General features: G+C 38.4%; 1 protein-coding gene across 1 annotated transcript in view; it reads right to left on the bottom strand.

Moving 5' to 3' along the window:
- Positions 1–19,339, bottom strand: part of ppp3ca (protein phosphatase 3, catalytic subunit, alpha isozyme) — a gene marked incomplete at its 5' end in the record, with an annotated part of 50,010 nt that extends 30,671 nt beyond the window's left edge. Inside the window, one exon of the mRNA XM_081390058.1 lies at positions 19,285–19,339. Coding sequence (XP_081246184.1) covers positions 19,285–19,339 — 55 coding nt within the window. The remainder of the gene's footprint in view (positions 1–19,284) is intronic.
- Positions 19,340–24,732: the final 5,393 nt, after the last annotated feature.

Below are 24,732 nucleotides of genomic sequence, written 5' to 3'. Positions count from 1 at the left end.
ATGGTTCAATAACAAATACATTTTTAACAGTTAACTTGTCGCTACCTGGTGGCGTAATAATGTAATCGGTACAATCGTTTTTTTGAAGCGCCATGTTACTCTCTAAAGGTGATTTACTGTATTTTGATTGCTTCTGTAGACATCAGTGTTTATATCCGAACTATAAACTTTGATCCAGGGTCTTTTGTGATAATATGAATATATATAACACAGAAATAACGATACTCTGTGTGGTTGAAAAGGCTGTTTGGGAAGCTGTTTCATACCTATACATGACAACTGCTCTCTCTGGATCAGCAGCAGCACAAAACACCGATTTGAATATTCAGGTGAGATTTTGTCAAATGTTTATTAGACACGGGAGAATCGTTGTTGTTTAGGTACGAGATTGTGTGGGTGTTTGAATCGAGATTGCGATCTTTTAATGATTAATCGTCCGCATACAGAATAGCATGGACAGATACTCGTTTCTGAAACTCTTTACTTCATTAATGTTAATGCTATCCAGTATATCATTTTCGTTTTTGTCATTGATTTAGTGGCCCTTTAGCCTCTTTGATGAGCCTGGGAGTCTCATAAGACAAAACACAAATTAGAAAGCACTTGTCTAGGAGACACAATGGAGAATGAAAGATTTAAGGGTTTTTCTTCTCAATTTGAAGAAGCAAATTTGTGCGAAGTGACAGCATTTTAACAAATCGTTTGGCACCTTTCTGACTCAGTGTGAGAGTCCACCAAAAGACGTCACGGCACAGTCAGACGGAGTGAGTGAGAGAAAGAAAGAGAGCGAGAGAGAAAGACACACAGCGCAGAAGCATCATCTGAACATAATGCCTCTTCCACAAGAACATAATGTCCCTATTTGTCCCCATCTTCGCCTTCTCCCAATACTCTAGAGGGCTGAGACGCACTCTAACAGCATCCTGAAAGACAGAAAGATTACAAGATAGAAAGGCAGTTTGTGTAAATATGAGCAATAATGAGATGGTCCAGAGCACAACGTGTGGCCTATCGGAGTGGGAAGAAACTTAATAGGAAGAATAGACAAGAGAGAAACAGGAGAATGTGTGAAATGCCTAATGAACAACAGTCTCCGTAGGGAGGAATGGAGAGCAAAATGAATAGAGAGAGAAAGAGAGTGGTTCAAGGGTGAGATGGAAAACAGCAGCTTAGCTCTTCACTTCACAAGATGTTGGACTGTGGTGTATGTTGCCGAGCAACAGCCGGTGACTACTGAAGTGTGGCCGCCGGTTCAGACACAGCATACACTGTGATTTGGGACTAAATCTCCAATGTACAGGTCTACAGCAGCTCTTTCCTTCTCTATGTATACCATAAACACACCAAAATATTTAATTCTGGAGCTAATAAACAATAAATCACGGTGCGCTATGGCAAAAAAAGTCCTGCTTTTTGTCACGATTCCCTGTGTCTCTGTTTCATGGACTCTTATTTTGATATTCTGTTGTCTTGCTGTGCCTGTGTTCTCTTCCTGTGGTTTAGTTTTTTTCTTTTTCTTTCTATTACCATTTTGTTAGTTTCCATAGCAACCCTTCTTTGTTACCATTATAACTAATCACCTGTCCTTCATTAAGCCCCTTGTCATCTTGTGTATTTATACCCTCAGTTATCATCTGTTCATTGTCTTATATTAATGTTTAAAGCAGGTGTTTGTATTTGATGGTTCCTGTCCTGATGTTTATTAAATGCGAGTTCATTGTTCTTCAGTGTCATTCCTCACTGTTTGGATTATCACGTCAAGCTGCCGCGTGACACTCTTATACACCTCAGGGGTGTATAATTTACACATATTTCTGTCATGACAACTCTCTGAGTGTTTGGCATGGTAATGGAAATGATAATGTTGTTGATGTGTTTGGTCTTGACGGTATAGATCTGCTACGCTGCTGCTGTTATTATTGTTGCTGCTAAAGTACGGGACTTACTACTGCCAATACATACATGAGTTACAACCATAGACTGTAAAAAAATATGGACATAGTGTCTGTGACGTCACCTGTAGGTTTCTGAAGACCGTTTTTGAAGCCTAAAGTGGGCGTGGCCGACCGTCGCCATCTTGGTAGCGCGTCACTCCTGAATTTATTTATTTTTACAGTCAGACAATTAGCTGAGGTAACGTGACGGCTAACAAACAGCAGACAAACGGCTAATTATGCACAACTTTAAGGCTTAATATAATGTAAACGGATGAGTTATAAAAAAATTCACCCCCCTCACAGTTGTCATGAAGGGAAAAATAAGCTATATAGACCAAAGCCACTTTTTGCACCAGGCTGTAAACGTGTTTTTTTTCTGCTGTAAAGTTGGGTATTTTAATATGGGGGAGATACAGATTTGACTCACTTCTGCAGCCAGCCTCAAGTGGCCAGTCGATGAATTGCCGTTGAATTCACTTCCATGTTGGTTTCAAGAGAAAGACAGGGAGGTTGCCGCTTGGTTACAACACACTGCTGTGAGAAAGACAGACATGCTGCTGTTGTACAATACAGCATACATGAATTACCCGTAGCAGATCTATACAGGTGGAGCTGGGGAAGGTGAAGGGTTTCTGAAAGCATGCTGCAACTGCTACTGCTGACCAAGTTTTTGAAGGTTGAGCAGCGAGCTCATTGGCCACTGATACAGCAGGAACCAATCATCTGCATTCTATAGAGAATGATGTGATTGCAAGCAGATTGAGTTAAAGGATTAGTTCACTTTTAAAAAAACTTCTGCTGATAATTTACTCACCCCCATGTCATCCAAGATGTCCATGTCTTTCTTTCTTCAGTTGAAAAGAAGTTAAGGTTTTTGATGAAAACATTTCTCCATATAATGGACTTCAATGGGCCCCAAACGGTTCACGGTCCAAATGACAGTTTCAGTGCAGCTTCAAAGGGCTTTAAACGATACCAGACGATGAATAAGGGTCTTATCTAGCGAAACGATCGGTCATTTAAAAAATAAATAAAAAAGTTTAAGTTTTATAAGCACAAATGCTCGCCTTGCTCTGTTCAGTGATGCGCGTTCGTGACGTCCAAAATACGCAATTACGTTGAAAAGGTCACGCTTGACGTAGGAGGAAGTACCGAGTCAGTGTTTACAAATGGAGGACCATATACACATATTCAAATGTCTTTGAGTCAGTTTATCGTTTAAAATGCCCATTTCGTGTGCGTATCCTGGGTGTTTTAATATTAAAAAGACTAAAAGAAAATTTTCGTCAGGACAGAAAAGCGTGACCTTTTCAACGTAATTGCGTATTACATGACGTCACGAACGCCCATTGAAGTCCATTATATGGAGAAATGTTTTCATCAAAAACCTTAATTTCTTTTCGACTGAAGAAAGAAAGGCATGAACATCTTGGATGACATGGGGGTGAGTAAATTATCAGCAAAAGTTTTTTTAAAAGTGAACTAATCCTTTAAGGACCTATTAGCCTGCACCATCTAGAGTCTCATGACAGAACTTTGTATTTACGTGCACCCAGAGCATAGCATAGTCATCTAGAAGACAATGTACAAAATAAATTACATATAGCTTGAGCTAATTATGCTAAAAAGCATAATTCAGTGTTTTAGTATCATTGATATATATATATTCAGATGATGTTCAGATGCTAAAAATAAATATATATAAAAACAGCACAACTCCCATGGTGTATGATTGCAGAAAAAATATGTTTGTTTTGAACATTGATGGTGCAACAGATTTTGTGTGTAAGTAAAAGTGGTTTATTTTATTTAAAAATCTTATAAATGTATGAGGTGGCAAGTTTGGCCTTTTACCCCACACACAGGTATAAGCTCTGAGTCTGTTTCTTTAAGTACACGGTCTTGTACCTTTGTCTTTTTGTCTGACTTTTAAATAAGTTGATGCTTCAAACCAAAGTTTATATTGTTATGATTCACCTCGTAGCTGGCTGGTTTGGTTCATGGGTTATAACTCTTTAACAAATATATATATTTTTTTAATCCCTATGGTATAACTGAAAGAGAAAAATACTTCCAAAACCAAGGTTGCTGCAAGTGGGTGGGCACTTTTGAACTCTATAGAACTGTTCAGTATTAAATGAAATATAATAGCTGAAAATACTGCTAAAAGAAACTGCTCAAACAACTTCAGTCCCGAAAACCCATCTAAAACCATCGAACACATCAAATATCAGTCATCTGCCATATTAAAAGGATTTTTTTATTGAGTCACAGTACATTGTGGGATTTCCATCTAAGCAAAAGATTGATACAATGTTGTTTTTTGTTCAAAATTAGGCAGAATGGTGTCTTAATTGTTGTCTAGGTATCCAGCTTAGTAAGTTTTGGAACATTTCTCTTCTCACATGTAGAAGTAACCTAGACTAGCTCTTTATTTTCTCACAGTCATTCAAACTTCACTTTCATTAGAAGTGAAATCTTGTCTGTATATCAGACTCCGTGACTGTACATTCCTCTTTGGATGAGTCTATTGTGGTCTCGCCTCATCTTACGTTCATCTTAACAAGCTCCGTTACGGTTGCCTGTCTTCCTGACTGTCTTACATTGTGAAATCTATGGCTCTATTATGCCGAACAGCCAGGTTCTCTCATCCTCTCTCTCTCTCCTCATTTGCTCCTGTGGGAAAGCTCTGGATGCCTGTGACTGACAGTAAACCTTTAGCTGAAACCCGAAGGGTGTAAACACATAACATCCCTCCTGCGGATTGGACAATAATATGGGAATAACCCCTACCTGTGTGTGGCAGAAAATGCACAGCCATAGCAGTTCATGATTCACCAACAAGCACACCTGGCAGCATGACACTGTCTATGGCTGTCAATGTCCTCATCATGTTAACAGAAGAGCTTCAGCCTTAGGCCGAGGCTGCACACAATTGTGCTAATGCTAACGGAGATGACACATCAAATACACACTGAATTGTCATATGCGTAACTGACCCAGAATCATTTAAAAGAGTTTGCATATGCTGATACAACAAGCCTCATAAAATGGACATACAAAAATCCTGTAAACAGCACTACTCATTGGAACCACGCCACAGGTACCATTTGTCCACTAGCCTCAAATGGCAGCGCGAGCTTACTAGAGCAGATGCCGTTTACTTGCTGATTGGTCTTGATCACTCGACCACTAAACGACGCTGTGAGATCCAGTGAGAAGTGCTTAAATTTAGCGACGTTGTCTACAGCACTGACAAACACGAGAAACATTGTACCATGAACGATCCAGTTAGAAGGCTTTTCAATCTACAAATCACCATCATTTATCATAGATTTACTTTAGCAACACTAATGCAGTGTTCACACTACCAGCAACAAAGCGACACAATCCCATTCATTTCAGTAGTGAGCTGGTGATTTCCCGACGACACGAGCGACAGTGACCGTTTGCGACAGTATGTAGGCGTGTCCAGCGACGCGACAAAGATATGTTGAACTTTATGCAAATGAAGAGTAACTTTCAGGAGCGACAACCAATCAGAGTGAAGTCAGTCGAGTGCACATAATCCGTCACCATATGCTGTGGAGTGTCGAGACAAGCGTCAAGCAGCGACATGATCCAATTCATTTTCAATGGACGGCTTGCGACTTTCGGCGACACGACAGTGACCGACTTTTGCGACACGACTGTCGCGTGGTGTCGCGACGCCTCCCCACATTTGTACGTTGATGGGCGTTACTGCTATGGGCGTGGTTTTGACCGAGCGAGAAATTTTGCGTATTAGAACAGAGGACCTGCGAGAGACTTCCCCCCGTCTCCATATGCTCTACTTCTATTGGATAGTCGCGTCGCATTCAACGGAATTCATTTGCATAATGATGGGCATCGGCCAGCTTTTTGACGCGCAGCATTTTTCCAAATGAAGCGCAGCCTTCTCGGAATGCTTTGCTGGCGCAAAAAGCGTCACCCATAGGAATATAGTGGAGTGCGGCGCGACAGAAATGTCGCACGGACAAGTGGATCAGTACCGTAATGGCGACAGAATGTTGGCTTTCAAGCGACGTGAGCCATGTGACAAAAGTTCAGAAAAATGTAACTTTATGAATGAATGAGGCATTTCTATAGTGCTTTACTACTGTACAGTCTTATTGAGTTTGTTTCATACATTGCTAGTTTGTGTTGTTAATTATATGATGCACTGCTGTAGTTCATATTACATTTTCCCCTGCATTATGTTGATTATAAGGGACAATAAATTTTTATTATTTTGTCAAATTCTAATGATGTTTTAGTAATTTTTGGCAGTAGGAGTGAGTTTAATTTGTTGATTGATCGATCGTTAATCTGCACTGAGCACTGCTGTAGTTTATATCACAACACTCTCCAACAACAGATTGCTACTGTCTAATTAGAATGATCATTCATTCTTTTAATTAAAATTAGAATTATATCTAGGAACTAGGAACGCCCACAAGCGTCTTCAAAATACAGAGACTAGTGACATACAGCGACAAAGTCACTGGCGGTGTGAACAGGGCTTAACTGACCGGCCCACATTGTACAGCTGCCCACTGGGAAAACTCCCGGTGCTCCAGATGGCCAGTCCATCCCTGAACTGCACTATGGTATTTTTGCAGAAATGTGGCACATTCATGTTGAATTGTATTATATTATTAATGTAGACATGTATTAAAGGAGTAATGGAATATCATTACAGTACTTTTTGTTATTAAGCTTTAGCATTTGTGCATTTGTATTTAAAACATGTATATAGGCTACCTTTTTTCATAACAAACACCATAGAAACCATATACTGTAGTTACATTTTACCATGCAGTGAGGTGCGATATGCGTTTTATCTGTGGTTACTGGTTACCATGATACAAATGTATGATACAATGGATGACCAGTGGTTAATTTTAATACAAGTAGAGGGTACTATACGGTTATCCGGACCACACGTGACCACACGTAAATGTACTATACGGTTAACCTAACCCTAACCCTACCCACCCTACCCAAATAGGTGTGGTCCGGATAACCGTATAGTTCCAAGTAGAGTCCTAACTCAAACAGTCAGAATGTTTAAATTTTACCCTATGTTGTTTACATTCTTTCAGGAGTTATTGTTTTTGTTAATGAACATAAATTTACAGCTGCATCCCAACTCAAGTTACTGCTACTGTCAACTCAAGCTACTATCAAAAGTGCATTTCTAGGGACAAAACACATAGGCCTAATATTACTAATATTGCAGCTTGCACTGCAAACTGTGCCAAAGATACACAACATCAAAGTCAGGCAACACAAACTATAACCCATTAGATTTTTTTTTCTATTAAGATATTTCTTTTGTTAAGGAAAAAAGACTAACTCATGCATATTTTGATGTAGAAAAAATATTTTATTTTAAATGTTTTGAATATTCTCCCTTGGATTTGTGAGATATCACCTGTTTGACAAGAGTTTTTCGTGTTCTAACAATAAAGGGTATTTAAAACCATTAACTGTCTGGTTTCTACAACTTTCACTCAGGAGCAAAAATCTGCCTTTAAACCTGAAAGAAATAAAGATTTGACAATTATCGTGATAATTATCAATATCAACTGATATGAAAAATATTATCGTGGATAATTTTGAATCAAAAATTGATAATTTATTCACCCTCATGTCGTTCCAAACCCATAAGAGTTCAATTTAATCTCCGATTAGTTTTACGTTCTCTTTATGAAATTTTTGAGGCGTCAAAGTGGTAGTTGTGTAGCTGTCAATGGAGGGACAGAAATCTCTCAGATTTCATTAAAATATCTTCATTAGTTTTACGGGTTTGGAACGACATGAGGTTGAGTAATTAGTGACAGAATTTTCATTTTCGGGTGTCCCAATACATGTATCCTTTAAAGAGAAATTAAAAATTAAATTAATTTAAGAAATTAAATGCTTATGGAGTGTCACAGAAAAAATGAAACATATACACTGGTGAATTGTTCCCAATAAGATCAATAACATGCATTTAAAAGATAAATAGGGTTAATTTTCATGTAAACTTGATGGCATAAACGTGATGGCATCATTCAGCCTTTGTAATCTTGGCCAAATCATCCAAACCAACAATCGCTTCTAGTGAGCAGAAAGCTTTCATTACTCATTCTGCTCATGACTCGTAACTTGTGACACTATTCAGTGAGATTATTCACTTCTCACCATTACCCATTGTCCATGTTTTTAAACTAATATACTGTGTACTGCAGACTAACAATGTATCTGTCATCAGCGCAATGTATCTGTATCTGTCATCGTTAACGTCACACAGCGGATCTTTTATCAATGTACCATTTCAGGTATTTCAGAGGTGACGGAGAGCTGTGAAGCCTGTTAAAAAGAACAGAGAGAAGTGGACATGTTGACAGGACATTATTAATAACTGAAGAAACTGAATTACATAACAGCCTCCACAGTGTCTACCACATTAACTGTAGCGGGATCAAGCGCGCGGCGTGAAACAGCTCAGCTAGGAATCACTTCGGACTAGTGATTCATACTAACGCCCTGCGGTCCCAATGCCGATGTGTCCGACCTCGGTTGTTGTTTGGATTACAAAAAAATAATACTCATAACTAAATAGATCTGGCAACCAGAATTGGGAGCACTTGCTTCATGAGACTCGACCCAAAACATGAGCACCGCTTGTGTCGAAATGCGTCAGTGGTCCTCGCAAGATGCACAGACCTGAAGTGTGCCGAGCCCGTACGTGGTGTTTATGGGCTGTGGCAGCTTGCAGGCCTGAGCACAACCCATGCATGAAAAGCCAATATGCTGGAGAAAGGAGAGATGAAAGAGATGGAGTTAGTGTGGCTGCCTGGCCCGGCTGACTGGTATGAGAATGGGGGGGGGGGGGGCATTAGTAAGGGATATATGTACAATAAATACGTTTATAGTGTTTATAATGTTGTAAACATTTTGTTTTTATTTACCGGTATTTTCACATTATTTTTGAATGTAATAATAAAATGTATCTTTTTTTTCTCTCTCAACAATTCAATTTTGACCTGGTGCAATTGAATTATTTATTATTTTATTTAATTAATACTAATCACAATATAAAACAAATAATATTTTATAGTCATATTGAATGGGCCTAAAACAGGGAATGAGGCCTATGAAAATTCTAGTGAAAAGACTGTTCAGGGTCTTTAGTAAACCCAATTGTGAAAACTCAATGTTTTACAAATCATTCAGCCCTAAAAGGATGTTTCACACTCATAAATGTCTTTAAACTAAAAAAAAAGAAGAAAAAGTTGTTCAGCTTTTTAAAATTATTTTTATTTTCTATACAAATGCAAGTCCCCTCACCCCAATCATTCTAGAATAATTAATTCCTTCCAAATATAGCTATTCATCTGGTCACTGTTTCTGTATTTTTTTGTATCGTAATAGCAATCTCAGAAAACAAAATATTGCAATGTCCTTTTTTTTTTTTTTTTTTTTTACAATATAGCGCAGTCTTATTTGGAAGGTTTTTTTAAATTACTTTTTGGATTTGTACAATTTTTGTTTTGAAAGGAAATCATTGAGAGAAATTAGTGGTCGACCGATATATCGGCAAGGCCGATATATCGGCCGATATTTGCCATTTTTGAAATATCAGGGGTGCAAACACATGTATGGTCAAAAAAGAGAGAGGTAATCGAAGCCCTCGTCCCGCGGCATATATCCAGATACTACATTGCCACCATCCCCAACCCACCCCTATAGGCACATAGAGTCAAATAGAAAAACTATCTTGCACTTCTACTTCTTGCTTTACGGCTACTTCCTGAAAACAATTTCACCTGATGATTTGAATAGCTCTTTTTGTAAAGAATTAATAATTCTAGGATGATTGGGGTAATTGTGTAGGGTAGGCCTAGTGCATCTGCATAGAAACTAATAAACAAAATACAAATATAAATACAATAAAACACAAATACACGAGAAATAAAGCAGTGCTTTATGTTTTTCAGGTAAATTAACTGTATTAAGTATTAATACAGTTTATCTTTTGACAAAACGTGATTTTTCTCTTTCTCTTTTGTTGTTTGATTAACTTTGGTGACACACACAGCTGCAGGTATATTGGGCGCTGTCCCTTTAAGACGAATGCACGTATCTAATACCGGTAATGACACGCATCCGTTTTATTTTGACTGCGTTTACGGGGAAACTCGTTGAGACGGACACTGGCTTATTTTTTCGTGCACGTCTGTTCAAACACAAATAGATAAGAAAGAAAAGGGAATTCGGTGTTCACGAACTTCACGTGCTGTCTGCGACTGCGTGGCTCTGTGCACCGACAGACCATCTACATTTGGATGTTAAACATAATATATAGCCTGATACAGCAAAGACAACGTCGGCAGTATTGACGGCAAAATAGGCTACAGAATATTTCGTTCTGTAGGCCTATTGACAGGGGCAATATTTGAAAATCCAAAATTAGGTCTATTTTTTAAATTACAATTATATATGCATTTGTCAAAACCGAGAGACTTCCAAGCATCAAAATGTAATTTATTAATATGTATTTGCGCCTTCTATTTTGTCTGAAAACTTCCAACACTCTTGCGTGTCGCGTGAAAAATAGGCGTCGGTTGCGGTTCTATTTCTAGCACGCGGTTTCGGCGCGACTCGAGAAGTGTGTGTGTCACGCAGGCATTGTGCTCTAACCAGTTAACATGAGAGCCGACATAAAAACGGACACTCCACGCCACGCAGAGAGAAATGTGATGCAGTGGCAGATCCAGAGTGAGACAGAAACACTAGTGGTTCACGCTTGCGCACATACTGCTGGTTTGGCGCGCAGTGTTCTGATTCGCTTATTTCCTATTTTGTTGGAGGACGCAATCCAGAATTACTGTTGGTTAAATTATAATCAGACCCTCTCAACCCCCCCCCCCCCCCCCCTCCTAAAAAAAAACCTCTTCGGATCTGCACGATTCACACAAGTCACCCAAACTGACGTGAAAAAAGCGGGAGGCGCCGAAAAGCGCGTTGTTTGCACCCCTGAAATATCGGCATTGGCCGATAAGTTTTTCTGATTGGCCGATGTGTTGGAAGCGGGACTTTTATTTTGACGGCGGCGCTGAGAACACGGGTGCCTGAAGAGATTACGGCAACGGCTGCTCCTCAGATAAAACACCGCTCACTCACATTCTCCGTCTTCAATGTCGACATGATATAAGCAACACAAAGAGCAGACTATAACTTTTGAAATGAACTCTCAAAAGTGAGCCATAATACCCCGAGAAATATTCACTAGCCCAATGCCACGGCCCTGACCAGAACATAACTTCAAGGCACACTATGAAACCTTTTTTTGTTAAAAATTTACAAAATGTACAATGAGCGAGTCCATCATGAATCCATCTTCCAAAATGGTATTGGTAGTAGCACAATATGACTCGTCATACATAAACAAATAGAAGTAGCTCCGGCTACAATGATCTTAAGCGAAACGCATGCAGTTTTGTTTATTGCTAGAGCACCAAAATAGACATAGACTGCATCTTAAATCACATACTCTCTTGAGTAGTAGGTACTTACTTTAAATGAGTAATTACTTCACAACCGTTAAAAAAGCATCTTTTATATGTTATGAATATATGTGTAGTATGAATGTAATCCGGACATACTACATTCGCCATGTTGCCATCATCAGTTGCGCCGCTTCACTGCCATTCACAAATCCTCTCCCGTGGCTTCATGGGATAGTAAAGTGTCCATCGAATGCACACTTCAGAATCTCGCTGGGAGGAGTAGGCTATGCATACTGTTTTATGAGTACTGTGAATTCGGACATACTTCTTTTGTCACATACTGTTTGTCACCTACTATATAGTAGGGAAGTATGTGTTTTTGTTTGATTTGTGTGTGTGTGTGTTGAAGCAGGACTGCTGTAACAAGCAGACGCTGAGACAGCTCCAGCCTTCATCCACAGACCTGTCATGTATACGTGCAATTTACAAGCGTTCTCATGCGTGGCTCTCCTTCTGTCTCTACTTCTTGTCTTATTTTTCTCCCCCTCTCTCCTATGCCCTGCCTATCTACTTCAGCCTTTCTCTTCACGTTCTTCATATTCCCTTTTGTTGTCCACCTTTCTCCAAGGAAACGTCTTTGTCTTACACCTCTCCAGTCTTCTCACACACACACACATCCCCCATTCCCTTTTTCAGTTTCCCTTCTCAAAATACCTATTTTAGTCAAAGGTACACTAAGACCTCAACAAATATTTGTTGGACTAAGTGATAAACAAATACTCTCCGGTGCAACATTGGTGCTGAATGCTACAACAGATGACGCACACCGTCAACATCATAATTTCAGCAAGAAGCTTAATTGTATTTATTATTCATTTTACATTAACAACTGTTCATGGGGAAAATTCAAATTCATATTACAGCAAGAATATGATTAAGAATCTTGTTAAGAACAAGCCTATAGGAACCTACTGTTTTTATTCAACACTGTCCTTCCACTGAATATTCACATTGGTGTGAATAGGCATTAAGATTGTTCATCCTGTCTTTCATCTTTTCTTCTTTATTCCCTCATCTCCCTCCTCTTCTCCATCTCATCAGTAGACCTTAGGGAAGTGTTGTTATGTAAGAGCCATGTGAACTGAAACATTGCTGCAACCCAATGCTTAAATAATTCACCCACACTACTATATAAAGCCTGCATGTACATATCAAGCAAGCAGATCCCCAACATCCATCTCGTCTCTTTTAATTCTGTCGGTAATTACTCCACCTTACCACCATCCACCCTTGTGCACCACTGCCTCTGAATGGACTCCTTCATCTCTCTATCAGATTATGCTCATATTTTGCTTTGAGCTTATTGCTTGAACAACAGTTCTGGATGATCACTCAATGAATAGCCCAAGGGATCAGACTAATTCAAAGGGAAAACACAGGCTTATTAACTCATTAAAAATGTATACGATGAATATGGGAAATTGCAACATTGTGGCCAGAGAAGGCTCGATGCTGAGTTATTTGAATCAACCGACAAAGAAACCGAAGCTTAAATGACAGAGCATTTGTTTGGGTGGGTTTAATAAACACAACCAAAAATGCTATATTGATCATACTAGGGGTCAGTTAAATAGTAACTCTAAATATTGACATTGTTTGTTCTGCAGACATGAATGGTACCTCAAATTATGTTTTATTGAAAAGAGGAGTGATATAACTTTTCTAAGCAATAAGATTCTCGAATTTTGACCCTGGAGCAACATTCCTGTCCTAACCCTCTCCCTACCCCTAAATCTAACACTACCCATAACTTATCACTAAGATGATAGATGAATAAAACTGATGTAGAAGCACCTATCCCTGGTTGTAAGCCTAAACTTGACATAAACTGTTAACATGGCCCTCAAATCTGATTGGTTGACTGGAATGTTGTTCCATGATCAACAAAGATGTTGATATAGGAACATGTTGTACTTCACCGTTGACCGTTTTTTGCAACTGACTAAAAAATGATGACCAGTCTTAAAAAAATTAGATGACAAACTGTTAAGACTAGTCTTAGCAGTTTTTTCAACTGGCCACAGAAAATCATAGCAACCGTATAGCGAATGCCCTAAAAATGAATCTAAGAACATATAGCAGCTGTAAAGCTTTGGCAACCACCCACAATTATAGCAGTGATTAGGGATGCATCAATATTACAATTCTGGCCAATCCCCATATGATGATGATTCATTTCATGTTATGGCCGATAACCGACAAATGGCAATCATTTATCCAAATGAATTAAAATTGAATTATTACCATGCATTTTTGCACTATTAAATATCCAATCTCAACCAATGACCAATGTAATATCGGCCATGTAATCAGTATGTAATATCGGTTATTTAATAACTGATATGGTTCAAGCATAACTAACATTTATTTTTTCCCCATAAAACGAAATAATGTAATGTGTTCTTTTACCTAGAAAATATACTTGCTACACAATGACTTTCAAAGCAACGTTGGTTGTCACAGTAGAAACAACAGCACAGCTTACTCGGCAACATTTCTTAGTTGTAAGCACGACCATGTCAGGTCAAAAGCATTGTAACAACACTAATTGTAGCAATCTCCAAATCAGAGCATGACCCAGAGAACCACCACCGCTAGGTGACTCACCTTTCTAGGTGTCCCGTTTATATCCTGACAATACCTCTTGAGCCCCATGCGGCTCACCAAGCCCCATCAGAACTAACACAGTTAATGTCCTAGAATTGGACTCACTAAAGTAGGCCGTTCTAAGCCTGGCATGTAGGCAACCCAGAACCACGAGTGGGCAAGTGGGCATTCAGAAGCTGAAGCAACACTTGACCTTCCTCTTCTGGGCTTTAAGACACTTTTAAGGGACTGATTGACATGCTGTAAGTTTGAAGTATGCTGTCTTTCTTCTCTGTCTGATAACTACACTAAACTGCCCTGAAACACTATCTACATCAACATCAACATATTGTGCCTAATTGATTCGATAGAGTCTGTATCAGTCAATTTGTTTAAAATGACTTTGCAAGTAAAACAAAATGCTAATTTGACTCATTCACTCTCAGTAGACATTCAAATAGAGAATTAATCTTCTGTCAGTCATATTGTTAAGCAGTGTAATTGTGATACATTAGTATTGCTATACCTCAGTATTTTGGCAAATAAGCTTGTAACTACAGTTGTGTGCCCTTCTGACACATTGTATATAGACATATAGACTAACAATAAAAAAGTGCAGGAAAAACATGCTTCATGTGATCAATGTAAGTTGTATATCCTTTATTTTATATATATATATATATATACAGTATATATATATATATAAATATATATATATATATATATATATATATATATATATATATATATATAATAAAGGATATATGAAGAGTTCAGATGCAAAAGCCTCTAAGTGCCATCTGAAATTTTCTTCTAGAATGATAATTTTTATCAAGCTCATATATTTAAATTCAATAATTTTACTTAAATGGCAATGAAGATTACCTATTCATTGTCATTTAAGTGAAATTACTGAACTTAAATATACGAGCTTGATAAAAATGATCATTCTAGAAGAAAATTTCAGATGGCACTTAGAGGCTTTTGCATCTGAACTCTTCATATAATAATGCAGACATAACTTTAGTTCAAATTGTGGACAACGTGTTCTTTCAATTTTAAGTGAAAATGGAAGACTCAAGAGATTAAATAGATTGCATTGTAATTATAGGGAAGATAATATTAACAAGAGAACTATGTTATTATTGTAAAGCAATTACTGCATGTAAAAGATGAAGTCCTTATAATATAAATATATTATATTATATGAATATATAAACACTAAACAAAAATATAAAATAAACTACAGTATTAATTATATAATAATAATAATAATAATCGTGTAAATTGTGAAGAATTAATACAACCACAGAACAGCCACGATGTTCAGCTTCTGCTTCATGATTTCCCAAGTCTGGAAACTTATCACCTTTGCAAATCTGTAAATGTTTTTCAGAATGTAAATTTGCACTGGAGTTTGCATTTGTGAAATATCAAAAGGCCTTATTCATTAGCAAGCATGAAACGAGTTTGAGAATGTTAGCAGTGCGGGTACAATATAATGATTTGGCATATAAAAAGACGAGACGATAAACCAGCATATCAAAACGCTAAATGGAAAGCGCCATAAAATCCATTATGCCAGTGCAGAAATGAAAGGCCTAACTCTAGTTGCACTTAGTAAATGAAACTCTGCAAATGACACACCATGCACTGTTTTATGAAATCCTGCTTTGATCGCTGTGGGATGCAGAGACACATTATTTGTTTCTCTACTGTATTTGCAAGCTGCACACTGCTAAATATGAATGTTTAGCTAACCTCATCACTGGGATTTAAGATGTGGTTATTTATTGATGCATTTTGTTGATGATAAAAGCCCTCATTTATACATAAGGGGGAGAGGAGACAGGGGTAGTTCAGAGAATGGCATTACGGCTAAAACGGCCAGATCTAAACTACCTCTATGAGGTAGCCGCTGCGTGGGAGAGGGGGGTCACTGCTATGACTCATTACGTGTGGCAATGACTAATTCAACCTTAACTTTTAGAGAGGTCAGATGACTTATATCAAAGCCTGAGTTTTAATGGCCCTTGTCACAAGATTCTGCATTCAAAGGAAGATAAAAATCAAATGTTCTGCCAAAAATATTTATGTCAACAAATCAGAACTGAACAAGTTAAATGATCTTCAGGGTGATATGTGCGATTATGAACAATACTCAGGCCCTAAATCAGCCTAACATCTCCTTTTATGCTCCACAGAAGAAACTAAAGTCATATGAGTTTTGAATGGGAAATCAGACATCCCACACGGAAGATGGCACAAAAAAAAGAACATTGAATTACAACAGAATATCATCTTATAGGCCTACTATTAGGGTGCGCAATATTGGTATCGGCCGATATATGATCCTTTTTAATGTTATCGACCCGATAAGAAAATTTGGCCGAAATATTAAAGCCGATTAATAATGTATTTTTCCTTCAGCTGAGACACTTTTTGCTATGATAGTTTTAAATTGCTTGAAATATGATTGGAATCACTTCAGAAAAATGTAGTTAAGTGCAACATGTGCTGCTACTGTACTGTATAGGTTTGATTTATTGAAGTATTTGGGACATGGCTTTTAATGGTGAGACTTTTGTTTTGTAATCAGGCTCTCAAAAATTCTATAAAAATGTGGATTTAAATTTATCGGCCAAATTGATTATCGGCTTTCAAATGTAAAGAATTATCGGTACCGGGCAAGATTTTTATATCGGTGCATCCCTACCTACTGTTATACCATGGTCTGGGTGAATACTCAATTCTGATTGGCTGCAGGGTGTCCATTAAAAAGTGATAATGTACACCTAGGAAAGGCGTCCCGTCAATTTGCCTGATGACAGTTCTAAATGATTGCGCTGGCTCAAACTCACTGATCAACTGCTGCGGTCGGGTCGCTGTGGCCACGTTGCTTGGCAACGCCTGTATACGGGAGATATTAAATAGTGCGCTCGACTTAATAAATAAAAACCCTCACGATTTTTACTCTAAAACACATTAAAGTATTATTAATTGATTAAATATTTCCTTCTTTCGTAAGTGACCATGGTATAAGCGGGTTAATGCCCTTCGAGGTGTCCATTGTCAGGTATTAATGGACTTCGGCGGAGGCAACCGTCCTCCGCTGCGCGCTTACTTATATTACAGGCCTATTATATGATATTATAGTTAATTATCATATGGATTTGCGTAAGCCGCGTAACACGAGTTTGTTCCTTCATTAGTATTCGTGTGCCAAATGTGAAAGTGATGTAGTGTAAAATAAAGGCCAAACGCAACGTCACAGAAGACACATTTGAAAAGCATGATAATACCAGGTGAAAACGGTAATGTGTTTTGGCTGACCATTTGAGATCAGATCACCAAAAACACATATTAATATCAGGTGGAAACAGGGCTTCTCTCACGCACACTTGATTTATGGGATATTGTGTATAATTTGCAGGCATCAGGGAGCCGCTATCAATATGCCGGAGACTCCAGGACCTTCCGGGAGAAGTGGGATGTCTGTAAATGATGAATGAATTTTCATTTTTAGGTGAACTATGTCTTTGACACAAGGGGTGTTTAAAGTGTTAATACTATTTATCAAAACAACACAGTAGAAAACACATTCAAATGTGGCCACATTAGCATGCAAATTAAATTGTTTCAAAAGTTCACAGGCCCACAGATTTTTGCAATTCAAATCAACCAGCTAGGCTGAAGTGTTAATTTGTGCAAAAAACAAACAAACGAAAAAAACACAAGACCAGCATTGGGGTTTGACTGTTTTGAGGAGGCTGAATACCTCCAGAGTCTGCAATTCTACACAAACCTATTAGTATTATAAAATATTAAATATATCCATCAATGGAGCCAACAGACAAAAGGATCAGACCTCAGAGGAGAAGGGAGAATCCATGATAGTACAAATGTAAAAAGGTGATCCATTATCTGTCACGGCAGGGTCAGATCAGATGATATCGCATCAATGCAAGCCAACACCCCAAGTAATGCAAATAAAATAAACCAGTTTAAAATAAATGACATGTCTAATTAAATACTCAAGCATTTATGTTTCTTAACTTCGAAGACTAAAAGTGGGCCTACATTCTGTAAATTGTTGTTTACATTTATATGCTCTTACTCATCCCAATACTAGTGGTTTAAGACTGTATACTGACACCTATTGGCCTGGATGCACTAAGTTTAACTGCTGACCCTACCGAAGCTGTTTGTGTAGCTTTTATGTTTTTCATGTTTCTCTGTGGCCTGGTTTCACAGACAGGGTTTAGATTAAACCAGGATAAGGCCTTAATTCAATTTAAGTAGCTTTTGTAAACATGTCTTAGAAAAAAACATTAATGGTGTCTGCAAGTTGCTTTCAGTTAAAACAGCTCAAACATGCATTTTAGTCTGGGACTAGTTTAAGCCTTGTCTTTGAAACTGGGGGGCAACACATTTTGGCGATTTTAACATGCAAACGAAGCATTCTAGTGCACTCTGACAAGAGAATAAAGGAAAAGACTACATTTGTTTCAAGTGAAAAAACACATTTATTGAGTGTGCGCGCACCCGCGCGCGTGTGTATTACGTTGATACTATTTCTCAACCTTTCAAGCCTTTTTAGAACAAAATGACTGCATGCACCTTCAATTAAACAGAAGTGTAGTTTCTACATAAGACCGTGACGCGTGTATTGAGTCTCTGCGTTTATGTTTCTGTGAGAATATGAATACGTGACCAGTAAATGTAAGAAAATCAATCAGACGCAGCAACGGGGGCGTGACAGTTTCCAGCTCGAATGATTTACCTTCAGACTGGAGGCTTCCCCCTGAAAGCAAACAGCTAAAAACGAACTGAAACCCCTTATTGCTTCATTATCTCTGAAGAATACAGGAAGAGCTGCGTGATGCCACTTAAAATCCTGCTACATCACCGCCTCCACTGGATCTGCCTTTTTAACACATCTCCCTCTTCCTGCCCGCGACTCAATTAACATTAAACCATAGCTGAGAAAACCATCGCATCAATCTCGCATCTCAAAACCATTAAGTCCTAAACATTAATAAATGCGAGCGAAACGTCTTAATTAGCTGTGACAACGTTTTAAGAAACAGCACATAAATAACGGCACGACATCCATATTTAACACTGGTCACAAATGAAAGATGCAGGTAGAGGGGGGGGGGGGGGGGGGATTATGCACTTACATTTCACTATCCGATCGGTGGAGTTCAAGACCATGTCAGCGTTAGACATCTTCATGGGCAGTGGATGTCTCCAGGCGAATGTGTTTCTCCCTCCTCGCAGAAGAAGCGCTTTATTCTCGGCGTGTTTTCGGTTGGTGCAGTGGCATCACTTGGATGCGTCTACTCCGTGTCTCACCGCCGGATAATGCTGGAGAGGGTGGAGGAGGACGATACTGCTGCTGTTGCTGAGACTGAGACTGTCGTGAGGGGGAGGATGTAGCTGCTGATGGGGTGGGGGCGGTAGAGAGAGAGAGAGAGAGAGAGAGAGAGAGAGAGAGAGAGAGAGAGCGCGCGCTCGGGAGATCCTTTCAGCGCGTTGCACCACCCCGACATGGCGAAGCGGGGAACTCCCACGCACGCACCCGGGTGAAGGGGCTGCGTGATGCTGCCATCAGGTGGAGGTGAAGGGCTTTCCCGAGAAGGCGTCGCTCGCTCATCGTCATGACTGATAATCAAGTTGAAATGCAACTCAGGTCTGCTCTGGACGAATGTGTCCCACATCATGTGTGACATCGTCCCACACTATACCATCATTAGGAGTGGTGAGTTTTATTAATATGTGATGAAAATAGGTTGATAGAACGTTACGGGTTGGTTAGGGAAAGTTCTAACCAAAACATTAAAAATACATAATATTTTAAGGTATGCCTATAGTTACAATGGATGTGGTATATTTTTTTAAACAAATGTTATGAATAGGCTAGGCTACTTGTAATCGCGACAATCGTTTCCACCAAAATAATAATAATAAAATGTTTTAGTTTATCACTGTAAATTATTATTATTATTTTTTTTAAGTATAATCAACTTAAATTAGGCTACATTAAACTGACTTAAAAAAAATAGTTGAATCGTAGGCCTACAACTTCCACTCTACCGCCTAACTTATTTTGATGAGTTAAAGCAATGCAAAAACATTCACAGAACGTTCTGGGAACCAAAAATTGTTAGCTGGTTTGAGTGCTATTTTAAACGGGAGTTGGATAATGATCACAATTAGGCTATATATGCCACTTTAAAAATAACTGTATGTAATAATAACTAAGGCATTAAAAATACAGAATAGTTTAATGGATGTGGTATATTTTTAAACAAAAGTTATGAATACTTTAAAAACGATTGTGACAATCTAAAATATGTTTTTGTTCATCACTGTAAAAGTAGTTGCTGCCTTAATTTTTTAATCAAATTGGATGTTTAAGTTATTTTAACTTAAATTACATTAAACCTATTTAAAAAAAGAGTTGAATCTTGCATAACATAACAAAGTTAAAAATTGCTTTACTTATGAGTTATGATGAGTTAAAGCAGTGTAAAAACGTTGTACAGTATACTTTTTTTTACAGTATACTGTAATTACTAAAACTGATAATTTGGTAGCCTATTATCAGTACCATGTGTAAAATGGTATGTGTAAAAAAAGAGACATAGGCAAAAGACAGAACAATTTTTGTTTAAATGATTAAGCTACATGTGGTATTAAACAAGAGTTGATGAAAAAAGCTTAAATCAGCCTAAGCTGGTTTAAGATGACCAGCTTAAAAGGTGCCCTCAAACCACTCTAAAACCAGCCAACAGACCAGATAAGATGAGCAAACCAACTTGGTTTAAGCTGTTATTATGTTATTTTCCTTACTGGTGAAAAACAGCTGCAGGGAACTCCCATTGCTTCAGAGGGCTGAGCTGTTCTGTGTGCTGTGCATTTCTAGAGTTATGCAATACCTTATTCTTCCCATAGAGGTCAGGGCAGGCTAAAGTTATGCGAGCACAAACTCAGCTGCTGAGTTTCAAGCCACATTCACCAACACAGTGCAGTAATATACATTGTTGCCACATTCAAGTTGATTTGTACACTGTGTGTTCAGAGCATACTGAAGTACAGATTCAAACAGATATTAGAAATTGTATTTTTCACTAAAATGTGCCACAAACACCCGCTAAACATTGAAATATATATATATTTATATATCAATGTTGAACACAGTTGTGCTGCTTAATATTTTTGTAGAAACTGTGATTAATTTTCTTCAGGATTCTTTGATGAACATTACAGTATGTAAAGAATGTAAAATATAATTTTCAGGTTGTTTCTTACACTTTTTTTTGTTGTAATTCTTTTTCTTGTTTAAGAGCCTGGGAGTTTGTTGCATGGAAAAGAGTTGTATTCTTTAATACACACCCTTTTTGTCCCATAGCAGAAAGTCATACGGGTTTGAAAAGACATCTGGATGAGTAAATGATGACTGAATATTCCTAAATATATAAAGGGTTAGTTCACTCAAAAATGAAAATTATGTCATTAATTACTCACCCTCATGTCATTTCAATCCTGTAAGACTTTTCTGTAAGATCTTCGGAAAACAAATGAAATCTTTTTAATGAAATCTTTAGATTTCGATTGTAAAACTAATTAAAATATAAACTAATGTTTTAAAAATGTGTTATTTGGCAAGTGACCATGGTATAAGCGGGTTAATGCCCTTCGAGGTGTCCATTGTCAGGTATTAATGGACTTATGAACACATGGATTACTTAAATGTTGTCTTTACTATCTTGAGGCTTGAAAGTGGTAGTTGCGTAGACTGTCAATGGAGGGACAGAAAGCTTTCAGATTTCATAAAAAATATCTTCATTTGTGTTCCGAAGATGAGCGAAAGTCTTACGGGTTTGGAACGACTTGAGGGTGAGTAATTAATGACAGAATTTTCATTTTTGGGTGGACTATCCCTTTAAGGAGTGCTAAGACAGAAACTAGCAACATTGATAAGCATTAACTGTGTAACTGAATAATCAAATCTAAATCACTTTTCTGTCAATACATATCAGGGATTTGCTTACCTATAGGCTTGTTTCTTCATATTAAACCATGGAATAAGTGAAAGTAACAGAAAAAAAAACACACTTACTTGTTCTATTAAGTATAGGCCTACACAATGTAGCCAAATGACCACCAGATGGTGATCTTTCATTGTATGTTTTTCTCATACGTTCTTTCTCCGAATGACTAGAGAACGCTAGATTCCTTCTTTCCTACATCATTATGCATCTGTTCTAGTCATTTTGACACTTTAACATGCGCAGTTGGGCTGATGTTTCATGTTCAGGAATCCCTGGTGAGATCCAAACATTTTTACACTGTACCCTAGCGGATCTGCCTCACCAGCATCTCATGTGAAAACATCAGTATGAGGCCACACCTGTTCCTCTGATGACAGTCCTAGTCATTTGGCTCTTGAGTTTCTCCTCCCCTAATTCACTTTTGCCTGCCAGTGTTAAGATGGATCTCTATGCTCAGATGGAGCTCTCTTGCTCTTGTACTACTGGGTCACAGACAGAGAGATAGCACAAGCTTTTCACTGTCATCCTTTCAGGGGCGGCTTTTCACAGAGCCATATGCTCTTGAACGCAGAGGGAGTCTCAAAGTGTGTCCCATAATCCAACACTTTGGATAAAAGGGGCTAGAAACAGTCTAGAAGAGACGGGAGATGCGTTAAGCAACAATGCAACTTTGAAAAACAACCGCACAAATGACGCATTAGCAGAACAGATGATTCAGAATGATGGGGAGCTTGTTGTGCTGAGGCGGCGGTGGGAGGTGAGCGTGTAAAGGAGTGCAGGGCTGTGCCTCGGGGCAGAGAGGAGAGAGCAGCACTGCGGTGTTTGTTTGGAAATCTCACACAGCTCCTAACATTCCTGAGCTTCTGCGAAACCGGACATCTTTCTCTGTTCGGTCTCTGGCAGTTCTTTTTTCGGAAAGTCTTCTGGGGCACTCCTGCGGTGCTAGTTATAAGCAGCTGGACTGGAGTGGGAAGCAGTGGGCAAAGTAAAACTAATACCTCCCCCCTCTCTCTCTCTCTCTCTCTCTCTCTCTCTCTCTCTCTCTCTGAATGCAACAAAGATCTGAGTGTGGCCGTAGCCCCGGGGCGAGCGCGCCCACCACAACTCTCCTGTGTCACGCATTGCTGCTCCCTACTATAGCACTCATTCTTTTTCAGCCAGTGTTCAGCCAAACAGGCAGCTCGGTATTTTCCATTCTGCTGTCACTTTTAGGACACACACTTAGTAACTTACTTAAGACATGTAAAATCATTAATACCGAAGCTTTTATATCTTAGAATAAAGTGTGAATCTACATTGAGCTTGTTCACCGCAGACCTTATTTCGAACATTTAACCAAAAACCCATTCAAAACACCCCATTGACTTCAGGAGGACGGAACAAGAAGTGCTAAAATGCAAACTCATTTTGTGCTTTGGCCAACAATAATGTCATTCCTGCACTACTCTATAGTAAACCACAACAATACACTGGCTGCATCCGAAATCACATACTTCCCTTCCTTATATAATAAGTGAAAAACAGTATGTGACAAAAGAAGTATGTCCGAATTCACAGTGCTCATAGGCAAAAAGTACCCAGATGACCTACTCCCGGCGAGATTCTTCAGTTTGCATGATGGACACTTTACTATCCCATGAGGCCACAGGAGAGGATTTGTGAATGGCAGTGAAGCGACGTAAATGATGACGGTTGGTCACATAATAATGACAGCTTGGAAAATGTACACGTCCAAATTACATTCACACATTCACACTATATAGAACTTTCAGACGCAGCCATCGATTCAACCAATCCCCCATGGACAAAATCAAGTCCAATTTTTTTTTCTTGATTGAGAAGCGTGTTACTCTGATACGTCACAATAAGGAGGAAAATACTTTTGCAAATTTTGTTATATTTTGCCAACTTTAAGTGTGTTAGTTGGGTAATAAAATGCTGTTGTTGCTGTTGATGCTCTCATTAATAATGAACTGTGCGTGAACATAACCTTATCAATTTAACAGGACAACCATATTCCACTGCTGTGTGAACCATGTCATTTGAGTCTAATAATCTACAAGTGTGCTTTAGTCATATCCAAGCACATGTTTAATTACTTAAAGCTTATTTCATGGCTAGGAATTAAATTATTGGTTGGAAAAAATTCATTTACATTTTAAGAATTAATTAGAATGTTTGTTCTTTCCACCTTCCAAAAGCTCATGATAGTAGAATATAATTGGCATCTATACTGCCTTAAAAAATTATCCAGATTAACCAGCATTTTATTTACAAAGAACTAACGACTAAAACTCATGATCACGACGAGTCACCCTAAATTGCGCGGCCCTTCAAGAGAGGATGTACACTTCGCACATGCCATGCAACGGTTCTGATCCCATGTGGTAAATCTCTATCAGTCTCATTCAATGTCAGTTTCTTATCCTCACAATTCTTATGAGGTCAATCTTAAATGCTATGAAATATCTGAATATGCAAATTAGTCTCCGCCTCCTCTCAATCACAACAGTTTTGAATTCCTAATCAGAGATGAAATGTGTCCCAATTCAGAGGCTGCATCCTTTGAAG

This window comes from Scardinius erythrophthalmus, assembly GCF_964197995.2.
Source record: "Scardinius erythrophthalmus genome assembly, chromosome: 17".
NCBI classification, from domain to species: Eukaryota; Metazoa; Chordata; class Actinopteri; order Cypriniformes; family Leuciscidae; genus Scardinius; species Scardinius erythrophthalmus.
The sequence above is the reverse complement of the archived record's forward strand: the minus strand, read 5'-3'. Positions and strand labels throughout refer to the sequence as shown.